This window comes from Chenopodium album, chromosome 18 (assembly GCF_948465745.1).
Source record: "Chenopodium album chromosome 18, dcCheAlbu1.1, whole genome shotgun sequence".
In the NCBI taxonomy this organism is placed as follows: domain Eukaryota; kingdom Viridiplantae; phylum Streptophyta; class Magnoliopsida; order Caryophyllales; family Amaranthaceae; genus Chenopodium; species Chenopodium album.
The window spans coordinates 46,564,410-46,588,700 of NC_137851.1; the positions used below are offsets into that span (position 1 = coordinate 46,564,410).

At 32.7% G+C, this 24,291-nt stretch overlaps 2 protein-coding genes across 2 annotated transcripts; both read right to left on the reverse strand.

Moving 5' to 3' along the window:
• Positions 1–1,474: 1,474 nt before the first annotated feature.
• LOC145590957 (uncharacterized) lies at positions 1,475–4,077 on the reverse strand. Its single transcript, XM_081647339.1, has 4 exons — positions 3,737–4,077; positions 2,812–2,914; positions 1,986–2,147; positions 1,475–1,870 (listed from the first exon to the last, which is right to left on the reverse strand). The coding sequence occupies exons 1-4, from the start codon at positions 4,015–4,017 to the stop codon at positions 1,721–1,723; spliced, it is 696 nt and encodes a 231-aa protein (XP_081503465.1). The 5' UTR covers positions 4,018–4,077; the 3' UTR covers positions 1,475–1,720.
• Positions 4,078–7,309: 3,232 nt separating this feature from the next.
• LOC145590958 (uncharacterized) lies at positions 7,310–9,588 on the reverse strand. The gene is made up of 4 exons (XM_081647340.1): positions 9,275–9,588; positions 8,732–8,834; positions 7,732–7,893; positions 7,310–7,618 (listed from the first exon to the last, which is right to left on the reverse strand). Exons 1-4 carry the CDS (start codon positions 9,541–9,543, stop codon positions 7,484–7,486), a joined length of 669 nt encoding a protein of 222 aa, XP_081503466.1. The 5' UTR covers positions 9,544–9,588; the 3' UTR covers positions 7,310–7,483.
• Between the last annotated feature and the right edge of the window lie 14,703 nt (positions 9,589–24,291).

Consider the following 24,291-nt stretch of genomic DNA (forward strand, 5'->3'; position numbering starts at 1 on the left):
AAACAGTGCAATTGTCAAAGTGATGCATTTAAAAAAAACGGAGGGAGTACTTAACATTAAAAAAAAAATAAAAAAAAAGCTATAGTAGAGTTTTTCTTGTACTTTTTTCGAGTTTTCTACAATATTATTAAAAATTTAGCCTTTTTTAAATAAAATTCTAAAGTCGGTCCAAAGCGGTCTAGTCCGGGTTTTGGTCCGATTTTTTCTGTTCGGTCCTAGCTTAATCGGTCCGGTCTTCGGTTCTTAAAATTAAAATTTTCGATTTGGTCCAGTCCGATCTTAGACCGATGAACAACCCTACCAATATATGCCATCAGTCTCAATTATTGAAACAAAAATCCTTATTTCATCGCAACTTTTTGATGCCTCATACATTAATCAAGTATCGTATTTCATCTTAATTAAACACGTTTCTTATTACTTATAATTAATATTTTTTTTTTTCCAAACTTGTAATTAATATAATTAGTGTTAGGCCAGGGCGATATCCCGAGTTACTGCATTATTTCCATGCTAAAAATCTTTATTAATATTTAATTTTTATTGAATGACATGTAATATGGTAATAGCTTAGTGACTAAGGGTCTGTTCACATTTACTTAATTTCAGTTCAGTTCAGTTCAGCTCCAATCAGTTCAGTTCAATTCAGTTTAGCTCCTAATTTCCTTCTCTCATAAAATATTCATTTTAGCTCAGCTCCAATCAGTTCAGTTCATCTCCAATCAGTTCAGTTCAGTTCAGCTCAATTCAGTAAATGTGAACAAAAACATGTTGGAAGTTAAACTTGAGGTTGTGGGTTCAAATCTTATAAGAACCAATACATAGTATAGATTTCATTATTTATTTTTAGACATGGAATGTAAATGAAAAGAGCACCACGTGGCGCCTAAACTTCTTTAGAAACGCCTTGAGGGGAGCGCCACGTGACACCTAAACTTCTTTAGGATCACCTTTTAATATATACTATAGATTTTATTATGTTTGCTACATTAGATGAATAATTGATGCTATTTTTTTTTTTTTTTTTTTTTTTTTTTTTTTTTTGGGTGTGAAGAGAGCCGATAAGCAAACAATGGAGAAAAGATTTAATCTTAAGTCTTGAGTACGAAATCTCGAGACTTTAACCAACTATCTGAAGACTTTAAGCAAATAAATTAGTTGATCATTTACTGAATCCTTTAGATGAATACCAAGTACGATCTACGAATAAAACATAGTATGTTCTTGTAGCAAAATTTTAGTGGAAGTTTCAAAGAGTTGTTTAAAAACCCTTTTCACTAGAGTGCCTTAGTACAACATAAACATAAAAAAGGACTTTTAATTGAATCTTCCCTTTGACTAAACTCGAGTTCCCAGTTGTCTAACTCAGCTATGTGAATGTGATGCTCCAACTTTAGATGTCCTACACTCCTACATAGTATTCACAATTCATTTGTTAAAATTTCCAAGCAGTCGACCCAGATTTGACCCTTAATGAACAATCAATTTATTCAATCTAGTCATTTGATAAAACTTGAGAGTTGGCACTTTAATAACAGGTAGAATATAACAGGTACAACAAACATTCAAGTTGGAAACTAACTTCAACCATGACAATCTGCTATAGGGAATTGATGTACATATTTTGAGAAGTTTCCCATCCACATTGTTAGGATATAGCTTTCGGAAGATGGCTAAAGACAAACATACAATGCTGAGGTACTAAGATTTCAGATTTGTACTACATATATTCATATTCCCTCTTTGAACTAACAAGTGGATCAATGACCTTCCTCCATCCATTGTAATCTACTGGAGAGCCAACATCAGGCAAAGGAAAGCCATTCACAAAAAAAGCCGGAGTTCCATAGACACCTCTTGAACAACCATACTGCATGTACAGTAGAGATGCAATGAGCACAATATAGAAAGCAAACTTTTGACAGGGATTAGAGTGATTTTAAACAAGAGAGTCAGAGTTTAAGGAACTTTAATGGCTTATATACCTTGAATGAAACCCTTGTTTTGAGATCAGTCTTCCTGTCACTGAAACCGGATTTTACATCAGAGTGATAGGCATGACCTACAGATTTTGTTACAAAGTCGACAATGTGATCTAAAATCTCATTTCTTGTCATGCTGCTAGTCTCTGTGTTGTAGAACTTATTCTGTATCACACATATAGCAAGGCTTAATTAGCAAGAAACAACAAATCATAGTACACATTGATGCTCTCGAACTCCTACAGTTGGGTCATTAATTTGGAGGAGGGGAGGGAGGGTGCAGGATCACATGTAGCAGCATAATACTACATCTTACAGATAACAATTTAAAATCACATTAGTTGTTTCAAGCAGATTTGGTTGGTTGTACATATTACATTACTACTAAAATTCTCTAAGCTTCAACTTCACAACAGAATCAAGCAGGCGATACATTCCAGCCATGGTAGGAAAAGACATGAACTTTCAATGAAGACATTAAGTATTGAGCCAGACATTGCATAGCCAATGAGCCAAACACTGATAATTAATGACAGATCCATCAGTGTTACAACCTCAAATGGTTACAGTTTTGCACCTGAAATAGCTAAAACTGCTAATAGACCACAACAAACAATTCCAAGTTTCCAGAGAGGAAACGTCGTTCATAAAGTCTCAAATTGAAGAACACATATTAAAACTATTCAAAAACAACAATGCAGAAACAGTTACAATTCAGGCAGAGAGCTGGACTAATCATGAAAAACATACTAGAAACAACATATAAGACTGCATTCAAGAAACATATAAAGAAAAAATAAATAAATAAAAAACATCAAGAGCATTTTACCTGATCCTTGAAGAAACTTTCCCATAAGGGGTATGTTGCAGAACTGTTCAATTCATTAACAATATGCAATGCTCGAGATGTTGCAAACGCATTATCATGGTACCTGAAATATAATAGCAATAGCATCAATATCACAATTAAGACATCTGAAGGGGGACGATTTCCAAATTCCAATAGATTTTGCTCTGACAAAACACCTATACCAATAAAATGGTATTTTGAGCTAAAGAACCTAATATGTCTACGAATTGATCAAAATAAAATTCATAATTTAAGATACATATGCTCATAAAGTCATAATCATGGTACTAACTACCAAGATTAAGAAAACATGACTTATTGTTTTTCCTTATCAAAGATTTCATGTCAGCACTTCGTGTTCTCTAAGAAAATGTTCCTGTAAGTCACCTGGAAATCAAATCTCTTATACTACGTACTATATACGTAGTAGTATACAATGTCCATCTTAAAATCCGTAATTTTACACTCGAGTGTAGGATAGATACCCCGTTTCTGTCCCCTAGACTAATTAAGGAGTCAATTTTGCGCAATTGGAGCCTTTTCAAATCCTATTGTACTTGGTAAAAATTTTGTCAGAAATCAACACATTGACTCATACTCCTTTAGTAAGATAATCAATGAAGATTGTTCTCTTAATGTACTGCTTTAATTTTTATCAATTTTAAAATCAGTACTGTAATTGGGATTATTGGTCAATAAATTTCAAATTAAACCCTTTAACCTAATCTAACAATCAATTCCCAATAAAGGCAATAAGAACCCGACATCAATTGAGTGTGTGACGCATCATACAAAACACGAGCCAAATCCAATCAAATTGAAAATCAAAGAAAATAATGCCATTGATAAACACTACTCGTAAAATGTAAGCAACACTAAAAAAAAATTGAAAGGGTTGACTCACGGAAGAGGGAAAGGATGAACAACAAGGGAGACTTTAGAACCATAAAAATGAAGAACTTGTTTGAGAGGAGGCCAAGCATCACGAGAATCTGGGCAAACAGGGTCAAAGAAAGCTTCAATTAAAATACTTTCTGGGTTGAATTTCTTGGGATTTCCATACACAAATCCATCAAATTTTGCAGGAATTAATTGAGCATGAACTATCCATTTTGATTGGGGATGAATAATTGTAATAATTAGATTAAGAAGAAGAAAGGAAAGAATTGTGAATTGGGCCCGCATTTTGTTTCTCTAATCTGTCGGACAATATTATGTCTAAGTTCGAGTTGGATGCTATTTATGGTCGAGAAAATTGGAAAACAAAAGGTGTGGAAGGTAACGAGTACACAAATGCATGCGTATGAATGATCGGTAGATGCGCACAAGTGCACAACACAAAGATGCACGCGTCATTTGTAGCAATCAGTGGCGGATCTAGCCTTGGTCCTGCTGGGTCACGTGACCTAGCAGAAAATTTTTTTTTTTTTTTTTTTTTTTTTTTTTTTTTAAATGGCACCTATTAGAAAATAAGATATAAACATTATTTTTGGTTATAACTTAGCAATACAATCTTGTAGCTTAGTGGTTGGAGGGATTGGGACAAAGCCCAATTAGCAAGGCCCTAGCCACACAAGTCTTGAGTTCGAGCCTTAAGACTTGTAATTTTTGTATTCCTTTTATCTTTTTGTTTTTTTGTTTTTTTTTTTTTGTTTTTTTTTTGGAATTCCTTTTATCTTTTTGTTTTTTTTTTTTTTTTTTTTTCCTTCCTATGTTATGGTTATGTGATTTATTGATTTTCATGTGATTATTTCAATTTTTTCCTTCTTTTTTCATTTAATTCATTGTAGTAGCATTAGCTAGAAATAGAATATTTTTTTTTTTTGGTTTTCCTTTTGAAATGATAATGAACTTATGATATTTGATTAACATGTGATTAATTTGATTATCCTTCAATGCTGTTATGTTTTGTGTTGTTGAGACATTACATTAAGTGGTTTTCCTAATTTGTGTTGTATATATTATGTTTGTATAATTAAATTGGGTATTGTGACTTAATTGGCTATAATATTCTAAAAACCACTTGGGTATAGAATAGATAAGTTGCAAAAAGATTGAATTAATCTATTTTTGACAATATTGGATTTTGTAATTAAATTGAAATTGTGACTTAATTTTCATAAAAAACATATGATATAACAAGTTTCTTTAGTCCCAAGCATCCTCCTCCAAAAACTCATCGTCTATCACAAAATTCATCCACCTCCGGTATGCGGTCGATGAGTGATGATCGATATAGGTGACAGTGACCCAGCACCTTAAAAATCCTGGATCCGCCACTGGTAGCAATCACACACCCCACTAGTAAAATGTCTTGTGAGTTGAGTCATGAACTCATGATACTATGTATGTATTTGTCAAAAGTTGACCCGATTCAACCTAATTTGTATTTGAATTGAAGTTGGTTCAAACTTCAAAAACACCTCTCTCTAAAAATTCGCCTTAAAAACACTTCTCCCTCTTTTTATATTAGTTCCCGAATGATTTACATATACATTATTCATTATAAAGTATAAATTACAGATAAAGGTGGGAGATTTGACCATGTAGTCAATTGGCTCAATTGTATATACATCTTTAATCTTAACCATCAGAGCAAGACCATGTAATATAGGATATCAACCGATTTAATTTTAGTTTTTATCTTTCTCTTTTATCATTGATCATAATTGGTGTTTTGATAATAAACTCAATTTTAATTGATTAAATCAATTCATAGCATAATTAAAATTATACTTCATTCAAAAAAAAAAAACACAACACTGCCAAGTTTTAAGATTGGTGCAAATATACATACTACTATTTACTTTTTTATTGAAACACCATGGTCAATACCAAGCCAAGTTAAGTTAGTTATATGCTTGCTAGGATACAGTTTAGGCTCATGTCGAGTCATATTCAAGTTAGATGTTGTGTTTTAGTTAAAGTAGTTTAGGTTGTAGACGGATTAAAGCATGTTAGTTTTGCTTGATATTGAACAGACGATTTAAATGTTAGGTTTATCTAGGGTCATACTACGAATAAAATGGCGTGGAAGCACAGTCGGACATGGTTAGACTAGTTTGACATGACATGAAATAGTACGTCCTAGCAAGAGACTTCTACAAGCGTGAGTGCCTAACATGGCACAAGAAGCTAAGCACTTCAATAGGCCCTGGGATGTGAACATCTTTAAATTTTGGTATAAAGCCAACAAAAGCACAACAAGACAATCTTTGCGAGGTTGTGCACTTGAATTATTTGCTAATTTACCAAAAAAGAAATTAAGAGGATCCACTGTTACGAAAAATGGAAGGTAACAAGTATACAAATGCATGCGTATGAATCTAAAATGCAACAAGAAGTAAATATCATTTGTAAGAAATTGTAACCTTCCTACAAAAATGAAAGAAAACCTTGTGTTATGACTTATGAGTCATGATACATTTCATCTAAATACTTGGTCAAAAAAATTAGTCCGATCTATGTAATTCGTATTAAAATATTGTATCTAATTTAGGCTATGTTGGTTTTATTGACCTATGTAGTTAATTTGATACGGACTGAGAAGATAAGATGGCGTGGAACTGTGGAAGACTGGAGTATAGTTGGGCATGATCGGACCAGTTTGACAAGATATGAAAAAGGTGCGTCCTAGCAAGAGACTGCTACAAGCCTGAGTGCCTAACATGGCACAAGAAGCTGAGCGCTTCGACAGGCCTTAGGATCTGAACGTTTTTAGAATTTGGTATAAAGCCAACATAAGCACTTGAATTATTGCTAATTTACCCAAAAAAAAAAAAGAATTATTGCTCAATCAACCAATCCATGTCTTTATCCCATAAGTGGAGTCGGCTACATGAACCAAATTCGTGTAATCATCAATAAAGATTCTCCTCCTACGTCTCTTATGATCCAATGCCTCTTTAACGAAAAAAATAAAATAAAATTAAGAGAGTCTATTGTCACGAAACATGAAAGGTAACAAGTATATAAATGCATGCGTATGTCGTATGAGTCTAAATTGCGACAAGAAGCACGTATCATTTGTAAGAAATTGTAACCATCCTACAGAAAAGAAAGAAAGCCTTGTGTTATGACTTATGAGTCATGATACATTTCATTTAAATACTTGGTCAAAAATATTAGTCTGATCAATATAATACTTATTAGAATATGTAATTTAAGATATGTTGGTTTTATTGAACTATGTCATTAGTCAATTCGATGCTGATCCCTAAACCGGGAGAAGAGCGCTAACTAAATGAACTATCTCTCAATCTCACTACTCTAACTATTATGATTCATAAAAAGTCATTTGAAATTACACACTTCAAAACTTATGCCTTGGTGAGCGGAGTGAGCTGATTGCCTGCTTATACAATGTAGATAAAGATTAAACTCTTAGCATGTTTTCTCAATTCAATCTTGTATGTACTTCGTATGTGTTCGTTGAAACTTCAAATCATTCACAAGAATTGTTCCACAATAGCGAAGATAAATAATAAACTTTTAAAAAACTTTCATAATTTCAAATGTCCTAGTGCAAAAGACTAGCTAGTGGTCTTTATTTACATAGTTCTTCCGCCACATTGTTTTAGCTAATAGAAAGAAGATGATTCTACATAAACATAGACTTGAAATACTAAAATTCCTAGTTCACTCATTCATCTTACTTCTTTGAACAAACAAGTGGATCAATAACCTTCCTCCATGCTTTGTAGTCTATAGCAGAGCCTTCATCAGGTAATGCAAAGCCATTGACAAAGAAAGATGGTGTTCCAATCACGCCCCGTGAACTAGCATACTGCCGGCAAAGCATAGAGAGTTACAATGAGCGTTATACAGAAAACGAACTTTTAAGACAGTAATTATGATCAACAAGAAAAAATCTAATGGGAAATTTACTGGTTTATGTACCTTGAACGAAACTCTTGTTTTTTTATCAGTATTCGGATCATTGAGACCATATCTTAAATCAGACTTGTATTTTTCACCTACGGTTTTTGTTACGAAGTCTACTATGTGATCAACGGCCTCGTTTCTTGTCCAATTACTAGTCTTCTCGTTGTAAAATTGTTCCTGCATTACATATAGCATATAGGAAGGCTAAAGTTAGCAGGAAACAGCAATTTAATTATGTATATTATCTCAAACCTACAAACACATTTCCGGTATGTATCAGAAATAATAAAGATGTCCATGTCCGTATATACTGTCAATTGTTGCCAAGTCTTTAAACCAAAGATTACATGATCAATGGTTGATAATAGGAAGAAAAATCACACCAAAAAAAAAAAAATTAATAGGAAGAAAAAAGATGCGAAAAATTTGGTACATTTTGGTAATCCAATTACTCATATATTTGGTAGAGTATATATCTTCTACCACATAAGTCGACAAGTAGTTAAGTACATAACTCAGAAAAAGGCTTAATTCATTAAATCAATTAGTCAAATACTCCAAATATATATATTTGGTATACATTTGTACTGTATCTTTTACAGCTAAATTATATCCATGATATAAACAAGTTGTAACATTGCATAATATACAAGCATAATTCACAGCTACAAGCTATGAGAGAGTTTGAGAGTAGCTTGGACTAAGATAGTAGTATACTGGTATATACATCATAATAACATAGAATGATAGAGGATGTATAAGGCCATATATAAAAAAATTTATACATGTACAGTGCTCAAATCGGCAAAAGTATTCATAAAATAAAAACTTGATAAATGTGTAGAGATGCAGAGTATCAAAGCATAACCTATTAACCTAATGTAACCAATTCAAATAACCACAACCAACGGATGATCAGTTAGCTTAGTTTGTTAAAGGAGAACAAATTCCGTTTACAATAACACTCTGCCAATGTGGCAAAAAATACACATAGAGCCAGCATGAATGTACATACCTGACCCTTGAAGAAACTTTCCCATAAGGGAAATGTCGCAGATTTGTTCAATTCGTTAACTACATGAATTGCCCGGGATGAAACAAACGCATTGTCATGGTACCTAAAATACATTTACAAGAAAATTTTCAATCTATTTAACACGGAGTATATCAGCAAGTATGAACTTATAAACAAACAATCCACAATTAATAGATCTTGCACGGTCTCCAAAACATATTTTTGACTAGTACGTAGCATTAATTACAACAATTGAAACAAAATTATTAGTCCTGCAGGCATTTATAAATAAATTCAAACTAAGGATATGCAATATTAAAATATCATCTATCATCATTTCATCACCTTGTAATAAAAAGGTAACACTAACAATAAATCGTAGAACTCATAAGACTTTACATAGGAGTAATGCTTACAATCAAATTTATAAAACCTTGATCGTGAAAAGGTTAACGGTATTTGGAAACAAAGGGAGTATAATAAATAATAAACACGAAAAAACGAAAGCAAAGACTTATAAAAGTAAGTAATTTAGAGACATACGGAAGAGGAAAAGGATGAACAACAAGAGAGAGTTTGGAGCCATAATGGTGAAGGGCATGTTTGAGAGGAGGCCAAGAGTCTCGAGTATCAGGGCAAAGTGGATCAAAGAAAGCTTCAATTAGAATTTTGTTTGGGTTGAATTGCCTTGAATTTCCATGCACAAATCCGTCGAAATTTGGAGGAATTACTTGCGCTTCAACTACCCATTTTAATTGAGAATGAACAAGAATAAATGCGAATAATAAAATTGGGGAGTGTTTTGCTAGCATTTTTACTCTGCTCTATTTGCACACTTTTTGGCAAATGATATGATATAAAGAGAAAAAGGATTGATGCTATTTATAGCCGGGAAATTTCAAAAGTAAAGATATTACGGGGTATCGTGTAATGTTCAAGAAAAAGGATTTTTTTTTTTTTTTTTTTTTTGTTAAATCAAAAAGGAAATAATTATTAGTAGAAAAGTAATGTTCATATTGTTCAACTTTATCTTTACAACTTTATTTTTTTTGAAAGTTTTATCTTTTTATCTTCATACAGTAAAGATCGATGACTAAAGATGAAGAGAAAAATCAAAGAAGAAAATAATCTGAACTAATTTTTTGAATTTTGCCATTGTTCCACAGTATCTAGTCATACTATGTAGTACTATACGTCTATACGTAATGTCTAGTTGACCAAGTCATAAATTATCAATTTACCTTAATAGTTTGTATTGACAGGTATAAATGATGCGGAGTATATGTCAATGTATATCTTCCAAAAAAAATAATTTGTCAATATATATATTAATCTTCTTCTAATTAGTGTCCAAATTCAAGGCTTATTCTTTTGCAATCTTAATCATCATTATTTTTTAGGAAAAAAAAAAAAAAAAAAAAAAAAAAACCAACATTGTTAACAAAGTTATTTTCTAAATCTAATATCCCATCATACCTATATAGTCCAACAGTCCATCTATCTATCTATTAACCCGTACTAAAAGTAAATCCATAAATGACATTTGTCATTACCTTGTAAAAAAATTTCCGGTCTTTTTCGCTACTTTTTTTTTTTTTTTTTTTTTTTTTTTTTTTTTTTTTTTTGCAAAATCTTTAAGTAAACTATTTGTACCTTATGATATTGTATTTCCACTCTAACAATCGTATTCCATATATACCCAAATGAAATATTTCTAAATATCTTTTTATACTTTATATTTTGTAATATTATTGTCAAAAATATTTAACAACCGTGAATTTTTTTGGATCATAATTTTTGAGACAAATGGGTTAAGCCACATGGGTATTACATTTAGGGTTTTAGGGTAGGGACATTGAAACTTGTGACTTATTGTACACTAGATAATTTCTGAGACATGCTCGGATTTTAAATTACTAATAATTGAAATAGAGAACATGGGCGTAGCTAGGAATTTTAAGCTAGGGGGGCCGACAGTTGAATGATTATATAAATATATGGCTTATTATTATAACAATTTTTTTTTTCCCAAATCGCAATTTATGAGTTTTCAAATTAAAATAATGTCAATAATAATATATTACATGTTAAAATTATTGGCAATTTATTTTCTTATGTATAAAACCAGTGTTTACTTGTTGACTATCAACCACTCACTTTAAATTAAGAGCTTCTTATTTCATGATTATAACAATCATATTATTAAAAAAAAAAAAAAAAGGTAGGAATCGAACTGGAACCTAGGGGTAAATTGTAAACCCACTTACCACTAAGCTACCAGAATTTCAACAACTATTGTATGAAATTATTAAGATATATACTAAAAACCTACAGGGGCCAGTTAATAAAATTAAAATTAAGGGCCACAGGTTTGGGCTACAGGGGCCAGGCCTCTGTCAGCCCCACCTGTAGCTCCGCCCCTGATAGAGAAGTTTCTAGAGAAATATAACACAAACTAGTATAGTGTTCGTGCGATGCACGATTTATAATCAACTTATTAATTTTTTGAAAATAGCATTATTAATCCCGTAGGGGAAAAAAAACACTAACATAATTCAATTCGTAATAAAGGGCTTCGTTTCACTAACAAATTAATTATGTCATGTAACACCTCCAAATTACTCTCCAATAATAATTATTGTAAAACATGATTTAGAGAGTAACTTAGGGATATTACCGCCACGTGATTGCGTAAGACTTAACAGAGACTTGCGGCGGAAGAAAAGTACTTATCATTTATTATTAATAATAGTAATAATATTTCAAGACATTTCCGAAGTAACTAAAACACTGACATTAGATTTACTAAATTGAACTAGGTGATCACCGTCCATCTTTCCCAATGCAGCATTTAATTCATGTCGTCTGAACACCATCACCTATCTACTCATCATTAATGATAAGTAGGTCCAAGCCACAATAAAAGAGAAATACATATTAGCCAAAATGCTAAGTACATATACAAATGCTAGACATGTGAAATCAATTTAGTTAATTAAACATGCTTTTGAAATATCTGACTTTAACAAATCATAGTTTATTCAAACCTCTCAAGAATAGAAATTCTCATAAAATGCATCAATTTCCGAAATTAACCTCTTTCAATAATATTTCCGAAGAGAATAGAATATGGTTAAATCCTCATTTTCGTAAATCATTTTTCCACCTAAGTGTGCATACCCCCCAACCTAATAACTCCTTTACACGTGCTATTAAGGGGAAAGACTAGGTCATACATAGCCCATAACCTTCAATTTTATCTCCACATAGTGAGAGTCATAAATCCAAATATCCAATAAATAAATCTGATAAATATCCCATACTCGGGATAAGTTAAACAATAAAAATTTCTTTTTTTAAACATCTTGAATATCAATACAAGTTTATAATCAACATTTAAAATATTTAAACATTTAAGATCAAACAATTAAAACATACTTCGCCGAAATGTAATTCATAATCATTCAAACATGGTTCGAAATCACTTAACATGTAAATCACGTTGCATATATAAGTCACTTTATAAAAGATCTAGTCACGTGTACGTACCTCAATATTTGCAAAACAAACACGGGGTTCCTAGTTACGAACTGGAAATTCCTCCTACAACAAACTAATAATCCTAATCAAATACTTTTTAACCTATAGACACAAAATATCGATTTTACTAGTTGTGCATGAACAATTTATTATTTTAACCCCTTTTTATAAATTTAATATTTGCTTTTATAAACTAATCTTTAATAATCCAAAACATAATAATAATAATAGTAGTAGTAGTAGTAGTAGTAGTAGTAGTAGTAGGAACTAAGAAGTACGTAGTAGACTAGTAGGTTATAATGTAGTAGTAGTAGTAGTAGTAGATAATGTTTAGTAGTAGTATATAGTAGTATAGTCACATAGATTAGGAAAATTTCACAGTTACCACCTACAATTGTTGTTGTTTTAGCAATTACCACCTACCTACAGTTTTTTTTTTTTTTTTTTAATTTTACCACCAACTATTTTTTAAAACATCAAAACTTCCCACCTACTTGACTCTCAACTCAAATGTGACGTTATGTGAGACCCACTAACTACCTTTTCCCTTCCTTTCTTTCCTTCTCACTCAATTTCTCATTCCCTTGTATTAACTCCTCTCAAAATTGGGGAAAAACTTCAATTCGTGAAAGAATTAACATGAATATGTAATTTAATTTGAAGTTTTTCTTCGATTTTGAGAGGAGTACAATATAGGGGAATGAGAAATTGAGAGAGAAAGAAAGAAAAGGAGGGAAATAAGGTGAGAAAGTCGTTCGTGGGCCCCACATGACATTAGAGTTCAATTCAGAGCCAAGTAGGTAAGAAGTTTTAAGGTTTTAAAAAATAGTTGGTGGTAAAATTAAAAAAAAAAAATGTAGCTAGGTGGTAATTGCGAAAACAGCAACAATTGTAGGTGATAATTGTCAAAAAATCCTATAGATTATAGGTAGTATTAGCTTAGTATATAGCTTTTTATTTCAAAGTATATGTATGACCTAATAACACATGTAAGCGTTTCACATTGATAAAAGTTGAGAGAGTAGTCAAACACTTTATAAGGCTAAATGGCTAAATCTTCTATTGTCATATGGTTTAGGGATGGAACCTCCTTTGATCTTATGTAGTGAACTATCTCACTCGTTGACGGATGCTGCCCAAACTCATATTTAACGTGGTAATAGAGCTAGACCCACGATTTAGGACCATTTAATGGCTTGAGTATATTGTCAGGCCCATGGTTTGAATTAAAGGTGGGCATCGTGCCGTGTCGAGTCACCGCGGGCCGTGCTTGGGGGTGGCTCGTGCATGGCGGGCCGTGCCGTGCATGCCACCTTTTGGCACACCCCAGCTCACGGCACGGCACGACCCACGTGTCTGGCTGCCCGGCCCGGCCCGATTTTTTCAATTTTTTTTTTAAATTTTAAAAAAATCGATATATATATATATATATATATATATATATATATATATATATATATATATATATATATATATATATATATATATATATATATATATATATATATATATATATATATATATATATATATATATATATATATATATATATTTTGAACGACTTTAAAAATGAGTATATTTAAATAATTATATTAATTTATGTTTATGTTTTTGTATTATTATATTACTCCGTATTATTTAGCAAAAAGCAACAATGCATATAATTAAAAAATTTACGAGTGCGATAAGCCAATAACTCAAAAGTTGATGAATAACTTATTTTATTATATGCCAGTACGATAAATTGATAATACAATAATTTATAATGATAATTAAAATTCGTACAATAATTGGTAAATAACTTAATTTTATAGCTTATTTTATCATAGGGGTTCGATAATACAAAAATTGTACAAATAACTTTGCACGGGCCGTGTGCCGTGCCGGCTGATCGTGCCGCCCGCCGGGTTCGTTGACAACTACCATAGGTCCATATACTGAACAAATCAAAACCTAACCTGCAGCAGATTAACCACCCATATATGGGCAAGCCCCAGTTTCTCTTCTTGAGAAACATGGAGTGTATCTCTAGTGGCATTTTCGTTATTATTTGCATTGGAAAAAGCATTTTAAACTATTTTATTTGCTGACTGTGATTTCCACTCAGGTTTGTGAAATATTCTGTTAATTCACGCCGTGCAACATTCGGTCACCATTTGTAAACAACATGCTATTTCCTTCTTCCTCCTTTTCTCACATCAAGCTCCATTAAAGGAGCTCAAGTTTTCATCCTCAGCCATCTGCCATCTCCCACCAACACCACCATTTCCGGCGGCTATGCCGCCGAATCTAAACGAAAACCCTAAGATAAAGGGGAGAAAAAGGGCAAAATCAACCCCAAAGGGTAAAGTGTCAACTTCCTCCATTGAAGTAGCCGTTGAACTTCTGAAACTCCATTGAAGATGCTCTTCGAATTCTCGGTGTTATTCACAGAAAATTCAGAACTTTTGCTACGTATATTTCAATTCAGTTATTGTGCCTAACATTGCAACCACCAACAACCTTGATCTACAATTCTAGAATTATAAGTTTAATAGATTGTTAGTGGACCAATTCAACCAAAAGCTTAAGCTGATGGTTGAGGCCCAAGAATATGTTTTATACTCTATCACGCCCCCTCACACGAGAGCCCGTTTGGGCTAGAAGTGTGGATGCAACATGGGCCCTCCTCATACCCAGCGCTTAATATTCCACTTGGAAGTGGGGGTGGATGAGATTCGAACCCGTGACCTCTGTGTCACGCTGGCTCTGATACCATGTTAGTGGACCAATTCAACCAAAAGCTTAAGCTTTTGGTTGAGATGGTCCACTAACATAGATGATGAGAAGAAGAGTAGTAGTGAACAGGGAAGAAGATTCTACTTTTTTTGTTGAGGTTGGAGTAAATGGGACTACTGGGACTTCGAAGGAAGTTGTTGTACTTTACTAACGCCGTCAACAAAATTTTGTTACCCCAATTCACCTCTATTGTATGTGATATTATAGATAGACGATCGTACCCCCAGTTACTAGGCCATAAAATACAAAACTACCCCCTTGAGATGCATTTCCTGTTTATCAAGAAGAGAAACAGGGATTTACCCCCCATATATTGTTTCCCCCCATATATTGATACCTCAAACATTAAGAAAGAGGAACCAAAAAGTTTACAATGTAGAAAAACCAATTTCAAGGTACTAAATTGAGAGACAAACCTGGCCGTGTAGGCACAAATTTCTTGTTTGGTATTGTATCCACTTCTTATTCCTCTTCATCATCTGAGCACTGGTATGGTGATATATCACATGACTGCGATGCAATGCTTTGATGAGTTGGCTTGTCTTTTTTGTCAACATTAGGAGTTGAATTTTCAGCCATGTTAACGGCACCTACCTACAAGGACCATTACAGCTATAAAATTAGGGAAATTTCACCACAAACCATGGCGTCTAAAAAGCAAATGAGCTAAATATTTTTCTACATATATAGCCAAAAAACTATGGTACTCGTCAGCTCATATGCCACTGTTCTGGTATTTAATGATGAATGCATCAAAAACAATTATAACAGTTCACTTTGAAACGAAAAAATGATTTTACCTTTCCAGCAGCAGAGGATCCTGTTGACATCTTGTGATCAATTAAGGTTGAAAGTCCAGCTTCAGCTTCTCTTCTATCACTCCCAACAACCAAATCATTCACTGGCTTCTCTGAGTCTTATCCTTCATATCCTACGTCAAGCTGTTTTTCTGATTCCTCATTAAAATCCTTTCTCTGATAAGCTCTTTCTTCCTATAATGATCAAAATATTTAAGCCAACAATTACAGACGAATAATGCTTGAAACAGTATACAAGAACAAGGCCACACCTCTGGTCCACATTTCAATTCCTCTTCCCAAGCTTGAAGTTTATCCTCTGCTTGCTTATGCTGCAACCGTGCTTCTTCAATACGCTGTTTTTCCCTTTCCTTTTCTTTCTTTTCTTCTTCTTCTTCTTCTCCCTGTCTTTTCTTAGCTGCATTTTCAGCCTCTCCTTTCTTTCTTTGTTCCTCTTTAAATTTTCTTTTTAGTTCCATTTCCTTCATACTTTTTTGTTCCACTCTTGCTCGTTCAAGCTTCATTGCCTCTTTCTTCTGATTGCGCTCATTTTCTTTTATTTCAGCAGCATGTTTGGCAGCTTCAGCAGCTTGGAGAGCCTTAACTTTCACATCTCTCTTTTCTGCATATCAATACAAAGAGTCCATGTATGAGCTTTGGAAATAGCAAATAGCCTATGTAAGAATTCTTTAAGTCCTAAACAATCTCTCCCATCCCCTCTTTCACACTATTTGTACTATAGTCGTATGTTTATACTCCCTCCCCCCGTCCCTTAATACAAAGCTTCATTTTCTTTTTGGGTAAACAAAAATACAATGCCTCTTTCTATTTAAAGGTTGTATTTTTGACATTATTATCCTCTTTTTGATGAGTTGTTATCTTTTTTCCTTTACTTTTTTTGTACTTTTAACATCAATTCCCAACACTTTTTCTATCTATCTCTTTAATTATTTCCAACTACTTTTTATTTATCTCTCTCTAACCCCACATGCACATTTGTACTTTTAATTATTAATTTTAAAGAATTTACAACTTTCTTACTTCCTGCGCAAAAACCAAAAGAGGCTTTGTATTAAGGGACGGAGGGAGTATTATTTTGTTTCATATTATTTGCAACGATTTGACGTAAAGTAAAGAGGAAAAATGTCTAATCGTTGCAAATAGTTCCTCCGTTTTTAAATACTTGCTCCACTTTTCTTTTTCGGTCGTTTTTAAATACTTTGAAAAGGTTTTGCAATATTTAATTAATTTCTCTCACATAATAGATCCAGCATTAATCATACAAGCTTAGAGGCGCACACAATACGTGCACGACTATCCATCCCCCGATTCCCCTCTCCAAATTTATGTGACACATTTTCTTATATATATTAATTAATATATATGTGGTGTATAAAGTTATCCATATACTTTACCAATTTACATAAATGAAATATTGCCATCATTCATTACTTTTTATACAATTTATGTGATGAGCCATAAAAAGAAACCAATGTACAAAAAAATAAATAAATAAAATCTTAGATTTCACTTTCTTACGGACTAAAAAAATTCATTGTAAATATATAATTTAAATGTATAGATACTTGTAAAATAATTAACCATATTGACTACAAAAAGATGAGTTTTCATACTTTAATCCCCCACACACCGATAGCGACTTAATATATATCATTCTTTATGGAATAAAAACATTGGACATTCACTTAGACCCTCTTCAATAGTGAGATTTGAGTGAGTTTTTTTAGGAGAGAGAGAGTATTATTTGCAAAAGATATCAATAAGTTGGTATCTAAACTTAGCAACTCCAAATGAAAGTTGCTAAGTTTAGATACTCAACTTTGAGTTTCATTGAAAGGGATACCACTAAACCATATAATTTCGCTTTAACCGATCACCAAAATGGCTTCAAAATTCATTAACCTTTCTTTGCCGTGCTTTAAGCACCCTTGGGTGGTTAACTCACTCAAACAAATGTTGCGAACTTTGTACGCATATTTGAGAAGTTTCTTGGAGGCGAATGGATAAATTGACAAATGACTGTAATGAAAACCCTTATGCAGAGTTCTTGCTCCGATCATCATTTCGGAGAGAACTTCGTTCTGCTTGTTTACCTCGAGGCTGAGGACCATCGGGTGGTCGGGAGGGTATATCTGAGTTCGGACAACATCGGCTCCAAGAGAAGGTTCTCCATCGTCGTCGTCGTCGTCGGCGGAATCCGACTCAGAAGACTCTGAAACGATGGGGGTCTGTGAAACGACGGAGGGAGTCTGAGAAACAGAGGAGGTTGATATAGTCGAGGTAGTCGATGCTACTGATAGATATTCATCGTCGGTTTCATCGTCCATGGTGGAATGAAATTCATCGTCCATGGTGGAATGAAAATGAGAGAAGGTTGTATTAGGGTTAGAACTGGTAAAAAAAGGAATGAAAAATCCGTACAAAACGTATGGTTATATAATAGTGATAGGTGACACGTTTTGACTTTAGCACTATTCACACACCTCTCTTTGACCGTGTTTTGTGCTTTATACGTTATGAAAAATATAGTCATGTGGAATCTTCTTAGATTCGTCATTTTATATACTTTCAAAATATCAAATTTTCATAATTTTTGCTTATCGATAATCAAAGATATTAATGATTGAATAAGTGCATTGGCAAACGTCATTAAAGAAATGTGTCAACTAAAAAGAAACGGAGGAAGTACGTTTTTTTAAATTTTTAGTCATGTTTGTCAATGCACAAATTCAATCAATAATATTCTTAATTACTGATAAGAAAAAATCATAAAAAGTTGATATTTAGAAAATATAAATTATGACGAATCTTACAAGATCCTACATGAGTATAATCTCATTTCATATAAATCACAAAACTTAGTTAAAGGGAAATGTGAGAATAGTGCTAAAGTCAAAACGTGTCAACTAAAAAAATAAAGTATATATATATATAGTTAGTTTATAGTTGATTTTGTTCTTGCTTATGTATGATAATTATCATATATTTGTCTCACTTATAGTCAAATTAATATATAAATTTAATATTACATATGCTAATACATAAATCCATAATTGTTTAGATATATCCTATATTATATAAACCTTTATATATAATAACACATGTATCATAAAAGAACAAATAAGAGTTATTGCACGAATATTCATATATTAAGGTTAAAAAACATGTTAAATTTAAGCATAATTTAATTAGATATATAAACAATAGTAATGATAGCAATTTTCAACTACATATATATAAGATGTTGGTTATACAAAATTATATGGAAAAAAAGGGACACAAAGGAAGCTTTTTCAAAGTGCTCTTGACCAAGTTAATTTATCAAATCAAATCAATACGATTTTACGAGTGTGAGGCAACTATACAATATACATAGTATTTTGTAAATATTTAACATTTTGTGTGTCAAGATGAATATGCTTATACTAGATTAGCTATTGTTATTATAAATTATCAAAATAAGGAAAGGTGAAAATGAGATAGATCACTCATGTTTATAGATTTACTTTATAGATCAGATAGAAGAGATAAAAAGTACAAGCATTTACTTGGGTAATAAAATGAGGAAGTAGATTTACTTTATAGATCAGATAGAAGAGATAAAAAGTACAAGCATTTACAAAATGAGGAAGTAGATAATTGAAAACAAAAAAGCATATTATATAAAAATATAATAAAAGTGAATACAACTTTAGAAAATTAAGGAACATAGATATTTGAAATGTATTTTTGGCCCTCAACTTTTTTTCTTCTAATATTTATAATCTTTGTGACTTTCCACAAATTGAGGGAATATTTGAGAAAAAAAAATTACAGATGCAATAATATTTACCGGCCTACATTGATTATTTCTTCATCTCATCTATCAAATACTTAATTTTCTTTATTTTGGAATCAAATCATTATTTAGATTGTATTAGTAAAGTATGTAAACTGTATTAGTCTACAAAAGCTCCCTTCAATTTTACAATATATGCCACTACTTTAGCTACTAAATCTGTTTTTAATTTACAAATTTTTACCTTTAATGCTTTTCTTACAATCCTCTTAGTTGTATTGTCTTATGTTAGCTTAGTTTCAATGTGTGTCAAATTTTTGTAATTTTTTATTAATTCATAATATTGTCAAAAAAAAAATTCTCGTAATGTGTTAGCTTAATATATAAAAGAAGTGTATTACTCTGTGAGTACATGAAATTTTTTCTATGGAGGCGGATGCACCATGCTTGGTGCATCCGGTTTTCTTTGAAAAAAGGCGGAATGAACATTTAGTTGTTCAGTAAAGAACATATAATTGTTTTGTAAAGAATATATAGCTATTTTATAAAGAACATCTAGTTTTATATGTTTTTTTTTGTAAATCTAAAGAACATTCGTAATATTAGTAAAGAACATGATAATATTAAAGAACATTATTCATATAGTAAATGTACATTTGGTATAAATGATCATGTATATATATAAAAAAAGTACATTTTACTGTATTATAATGTACATTGTATTATATTCTAATGAACATATATGTTATAATGTTGGTTAAATGTTTAATGTACATTGTATTATTTGCATCATGTAATTATATATAAAAAAGAACATTTTACTGTATTTTAATGTACATTGTATTATTTGAATCTACAACTTTTTCTAAAATTTTCTATTTGCTTGCTTTCTTCTTCCAAAATGTATTAATCGGCCGATCTTTTTCAAGAACTTCATTTTATTTCTTATTGCAACAACAAAATAACATTTAAATCGCAATTAATTCCCAATAAAATCAAATATTACAATTTTCAATCAAATTTATAAAAAACAAATACTCAAACTCAAAATAAACAAGTATGAATGTCGAATTTGGTCTTACCTTTCGTTTTTATTTGTCATTTTGAACAATTTTGGACTCAAAATTTCGAATTTCTTGAAATTTTGCTTGAGGTTTGAGGAGTTTAAATGGGTTTGAAGTTTTGTTTGGAGAGAGAAAGTGAACTTTTGGTAAAAAAAAAAATTGAAATGATTTGTAATTAATGTATGGTAAAAAAAATAATTATAGTACTATTTATCTACTTCATCATACAAAAAAATTAATTATATTATTATACAAAAATAATATACAAAATTGTTGCACAAAAATTTGATGTACATTATAAATGAACAGTATGTTCTTTTATATGCCCATGTACATTAGTATATACCTGCATGTTCATTCCGCCTTTTTGTACTTTGGAGCGGATGCACCATGCGGATCGTGCATCCGCCTCCACGAACCAAGCTTTGATGAGTACATACTCTTTTCATCCCATCAACACAAGTGCTCATTCCTTATATATTAGGGGAATTAAAGGTAGTGAAAGAAGATGTAATATTCTTAAGAGTAGAGAAATTATTAATTACATGGAAAATGACAAAAAAAATCTTGACGTTCGTAATGAATACTCTCTTCATTTTGTTGATCAATCACTAAAAATAAGAAAAGGAGGAATCCTTATATAATTTAAAATTTTGATTGCAACTTTGTAATTAATGTTTGTTTTTTCTTGTTTTATCTATGGGAATTGGCTATAATTAAATCTCATATACTTCCTCCGTTTTTATTTTATTGCACCATTAGGATTTTTACACTATTCACTTAATCTTCTTTGACCATCATTTGTGATTTATACATTAGGAAAAATATAGTCATGTGCGATCTAGTTAGATTCGTATCGAACTCTACTTTTCAAATATCAAATTTTTATAATTTTTACAAAAGTATAATTGAAGATATTGATAGCTAAAGTAATGCACTGACAAGCGTGAAATCCCTTATGGTGCAATAAAAAAAAAGAACGGAGGAAGTAATAAATTTTGATTGGAAGATTTGACATGTTAGCAATCTACTAGCACATATATTAACCAATCAGAATTGTTTAACTCTTTAAATACCCAATTAGATTTTTGACAAGAAATACCCAATTAGATTAACTATTATAGATTATGAAAATTATTCACCCTATAATAATGTTAGGATATATTCAATAGGGGTATATCATTTTAAAACGCCTAAAATAGTATGTGGGACTAACAAAGTGAAGCGGAGAGAGTACAAAATTAAGATTATTTTCTTTTTAGAACTAGGGAATTTAAGAAAAGGAGGAATCCTTATAATTTAAACAGCAAAAGTATATGTGTACAAAATTAATATAGAAATGTTGCAATATTTGTAAAAATCCCCTATAAAATACAAGTAATAATTGTACAAAATAAGGACATATGGCCCAAACCTAAAATAATATATAATCGCCCATAATTCAACAAAGGATGGTGGTAATGTTTTGGAGGTGGTCCACACACAAAACTTGTTTATAAGTCATTGCTCCCTTGGTTTCTTGGTGAGCCGTGAATGGGTCCAAAAATTAACACGTATCTCAAAGTCTCAAATTATGATACTAAGTATTTATCTAATAGAAACCTTGTTGAACATAGAAGATTAATATCACAAGTTCTACATCATCTGCGGTAATCACTATCTACACAATTATACAAATAGGCCCAGACCTTACTAACAATAAAAAAAAAGGGACATAAAAGGAATTATATCAAAAGATGCTACTGTGCAAATACCCTTTTCACCCAAAGCTACAATTCTCTTTTTAGTATTGTGTATATATATATATATATAAAGCTATGGAGATTAAGAAGAAAATAGGCTTCACCTTGCTACTATAGAAAGAAGGCTACGGTTAAGATGCGGCAGCAAGGTGGCGACGTCGTGGAGGTAAGGTGGCTCACAACCAAAAGAGAAAACGAAAGAAAGAATGAGATGAAGAGGAAAGAAAGAAGGAGAAAGATAAGACGAACTAAGAAAGAAAGAAGGAAAAAACAAGGAAACAAACTAAAAGAAACAACTTAAAAAGACCACAATAATAATCGACGCTGACAAGCCTGAAGAGCCAACCAATGAGCCGGAGCAACCCACTGCCGAGGGACTTTCCGAATTGCACAGGAATTAAATCGACAAAGCAGACTCCTGATGTCCTGAAGCAGCCAGATACAGGAAATATCCCGGTCGCCTTTAGCACGAAGAAAAGTGATCAAGTTTGAACAATCAGTGTAAAGAACCAGCTTATCAAACCCACGATGAGAAGCAACTTTAAGAGCCCAAAGACAAGTCTGCAATTCCGAATGGAGAGCTGAAGAAGCAAGAAAGGCCCTCGCCCCTCCTCTAATAACTCTATCAGAATCCAAATGCCGAAAGATCCAACCAGCCCCGGCTGAAAAGTCCCGAGAATCAAAAGCTCCATCAAACACCAAGCACAGTGCATCAGAAGACAAAGAATCCCCGCGAAGATAACTAAGTGAAGAAGTAGACGAAAACCCACATCTAGCATTGGAGAGAACCCTGGAGGCATGAAAGGAACTCCTGAAATCCTGTGCCGCAGAACTACGAGTGACCCAGTCTTGCATGAAATGAAGAACCAGGGCTGGTGAAATAACAGCTTGACGAAACACCTTATTATTGCGCGCAATCCAAATGGACCAAAAGAAGGAAAACAAACTAACCAATGTTTCCCATGACTTAGAACGGCGCAAAGTAGTCACCAAATCCATGACCCAAATGGAAAAGGGAGAATCCCGACAAACAGTAAGTGACGAAATAGTGGGAGCAGTGGACCAAAGAGTAGAGATAAAAGGACAATCTCGGAAAAGATGATCCCGAGTCTCTTGATCTTGCAAACAGAAAACACATGTGGAATCAACTAGAATCCCTCGAAGCCGCAAAATACTACCCAGAGGTAAAGCGTTGTGAAGTAATTTCCAACCGAAACAATGCAACTTAGGAAGAAGGGGAAGACCCCAAAACTTCTGCCACCATGAAGACGGAATATGAGAAGAGCCATCAGAAACAGAGAGACGGCCAAGCAGCATAGCATATGCTGATTTAAAGGAAAAAGTCCCATCTTTCGAGAATTTCCAATAAACAAAGTCGTCCATCGGCCTACTCGGTCGTTCCTGAGCCAGGATACGACGAGCAGTAGACGAGTCAAATAACTGATGAACCAAAGAGGCATCCCACGCGTAAGAACGCGGATTAATGATAGAAGAAACATGAGACGGCAAAGGCGTCTCACAATTATCCCGGAACAAAACGAGCTCCCCTGGAACCCAAGAGTCTTGAATAATGCGAACTTGAGAACCCGAACCAACTTTCCAGGCAACCCCTTCTGATAAGACTGACAACCCGTGAACCAGACCTTGACAGCCCCATGAGGCACCCGAGATCCTCCTAGGACTCGAAAGGTGAAAAGAAGGATACTTAGCCGACAAGAGCTTAGAAATGAGGAGTTGAGGGTGGTGATGAATACGCCAACATTGACGAGCCAGCAAAACAGAATTGAAGGACTCGAGACGACGAACGCCGAGACCACCCATTCCCTTTGGTAAATGCAAC

Excerpts from the sequence above, each read along its gene's own strand:
- LOC145590958 (XM_081647340.1), bottom strand. The coding sequence starts at position 9,543 with ATGCTAGCAAAACACTCCCCAATTTTATTATTCGCATTTATTCTTGTT. Across the intron at positions 7,894-8,731 it reads AAAGTTTCTTCAAGGGTCAG|GAACAATTTTACAACGAGAA; the intron begins GTATGTACATTC and ends TATGTAATGCAG. Across the intron at positions 7,619-7,731 it reads AAACAAGAGTTTCGTTCAAG|TATGCTAGTTCACGGGGCGT; the intron begins GTACATAAACCA and ends CTTTGCCGGCAG.
- LOC145590957 (XM_081647339.1), bottom strand. The coding sequence starts at position 4,017 with ATGCGGGCCCAATTCACAATTCTTTCCTTTCTTCTTCTTAATCTAATT. Across the intron at positions 2,915-3,736 it reads GTTCATCCTTTCCCTCTTCC|GTACCATGATAATGCGTTTG; the intron begins GTGAGTCAACCC and ends ATTATATTTCAG. Across the intron at positions 2,148-2,811 it reads AAAGTTTCTTCAAGGATCAG|AATAAGTTCTACAACACAGA; the intron begins GTAAAATGCTCT and ends TGTGTGATACAG.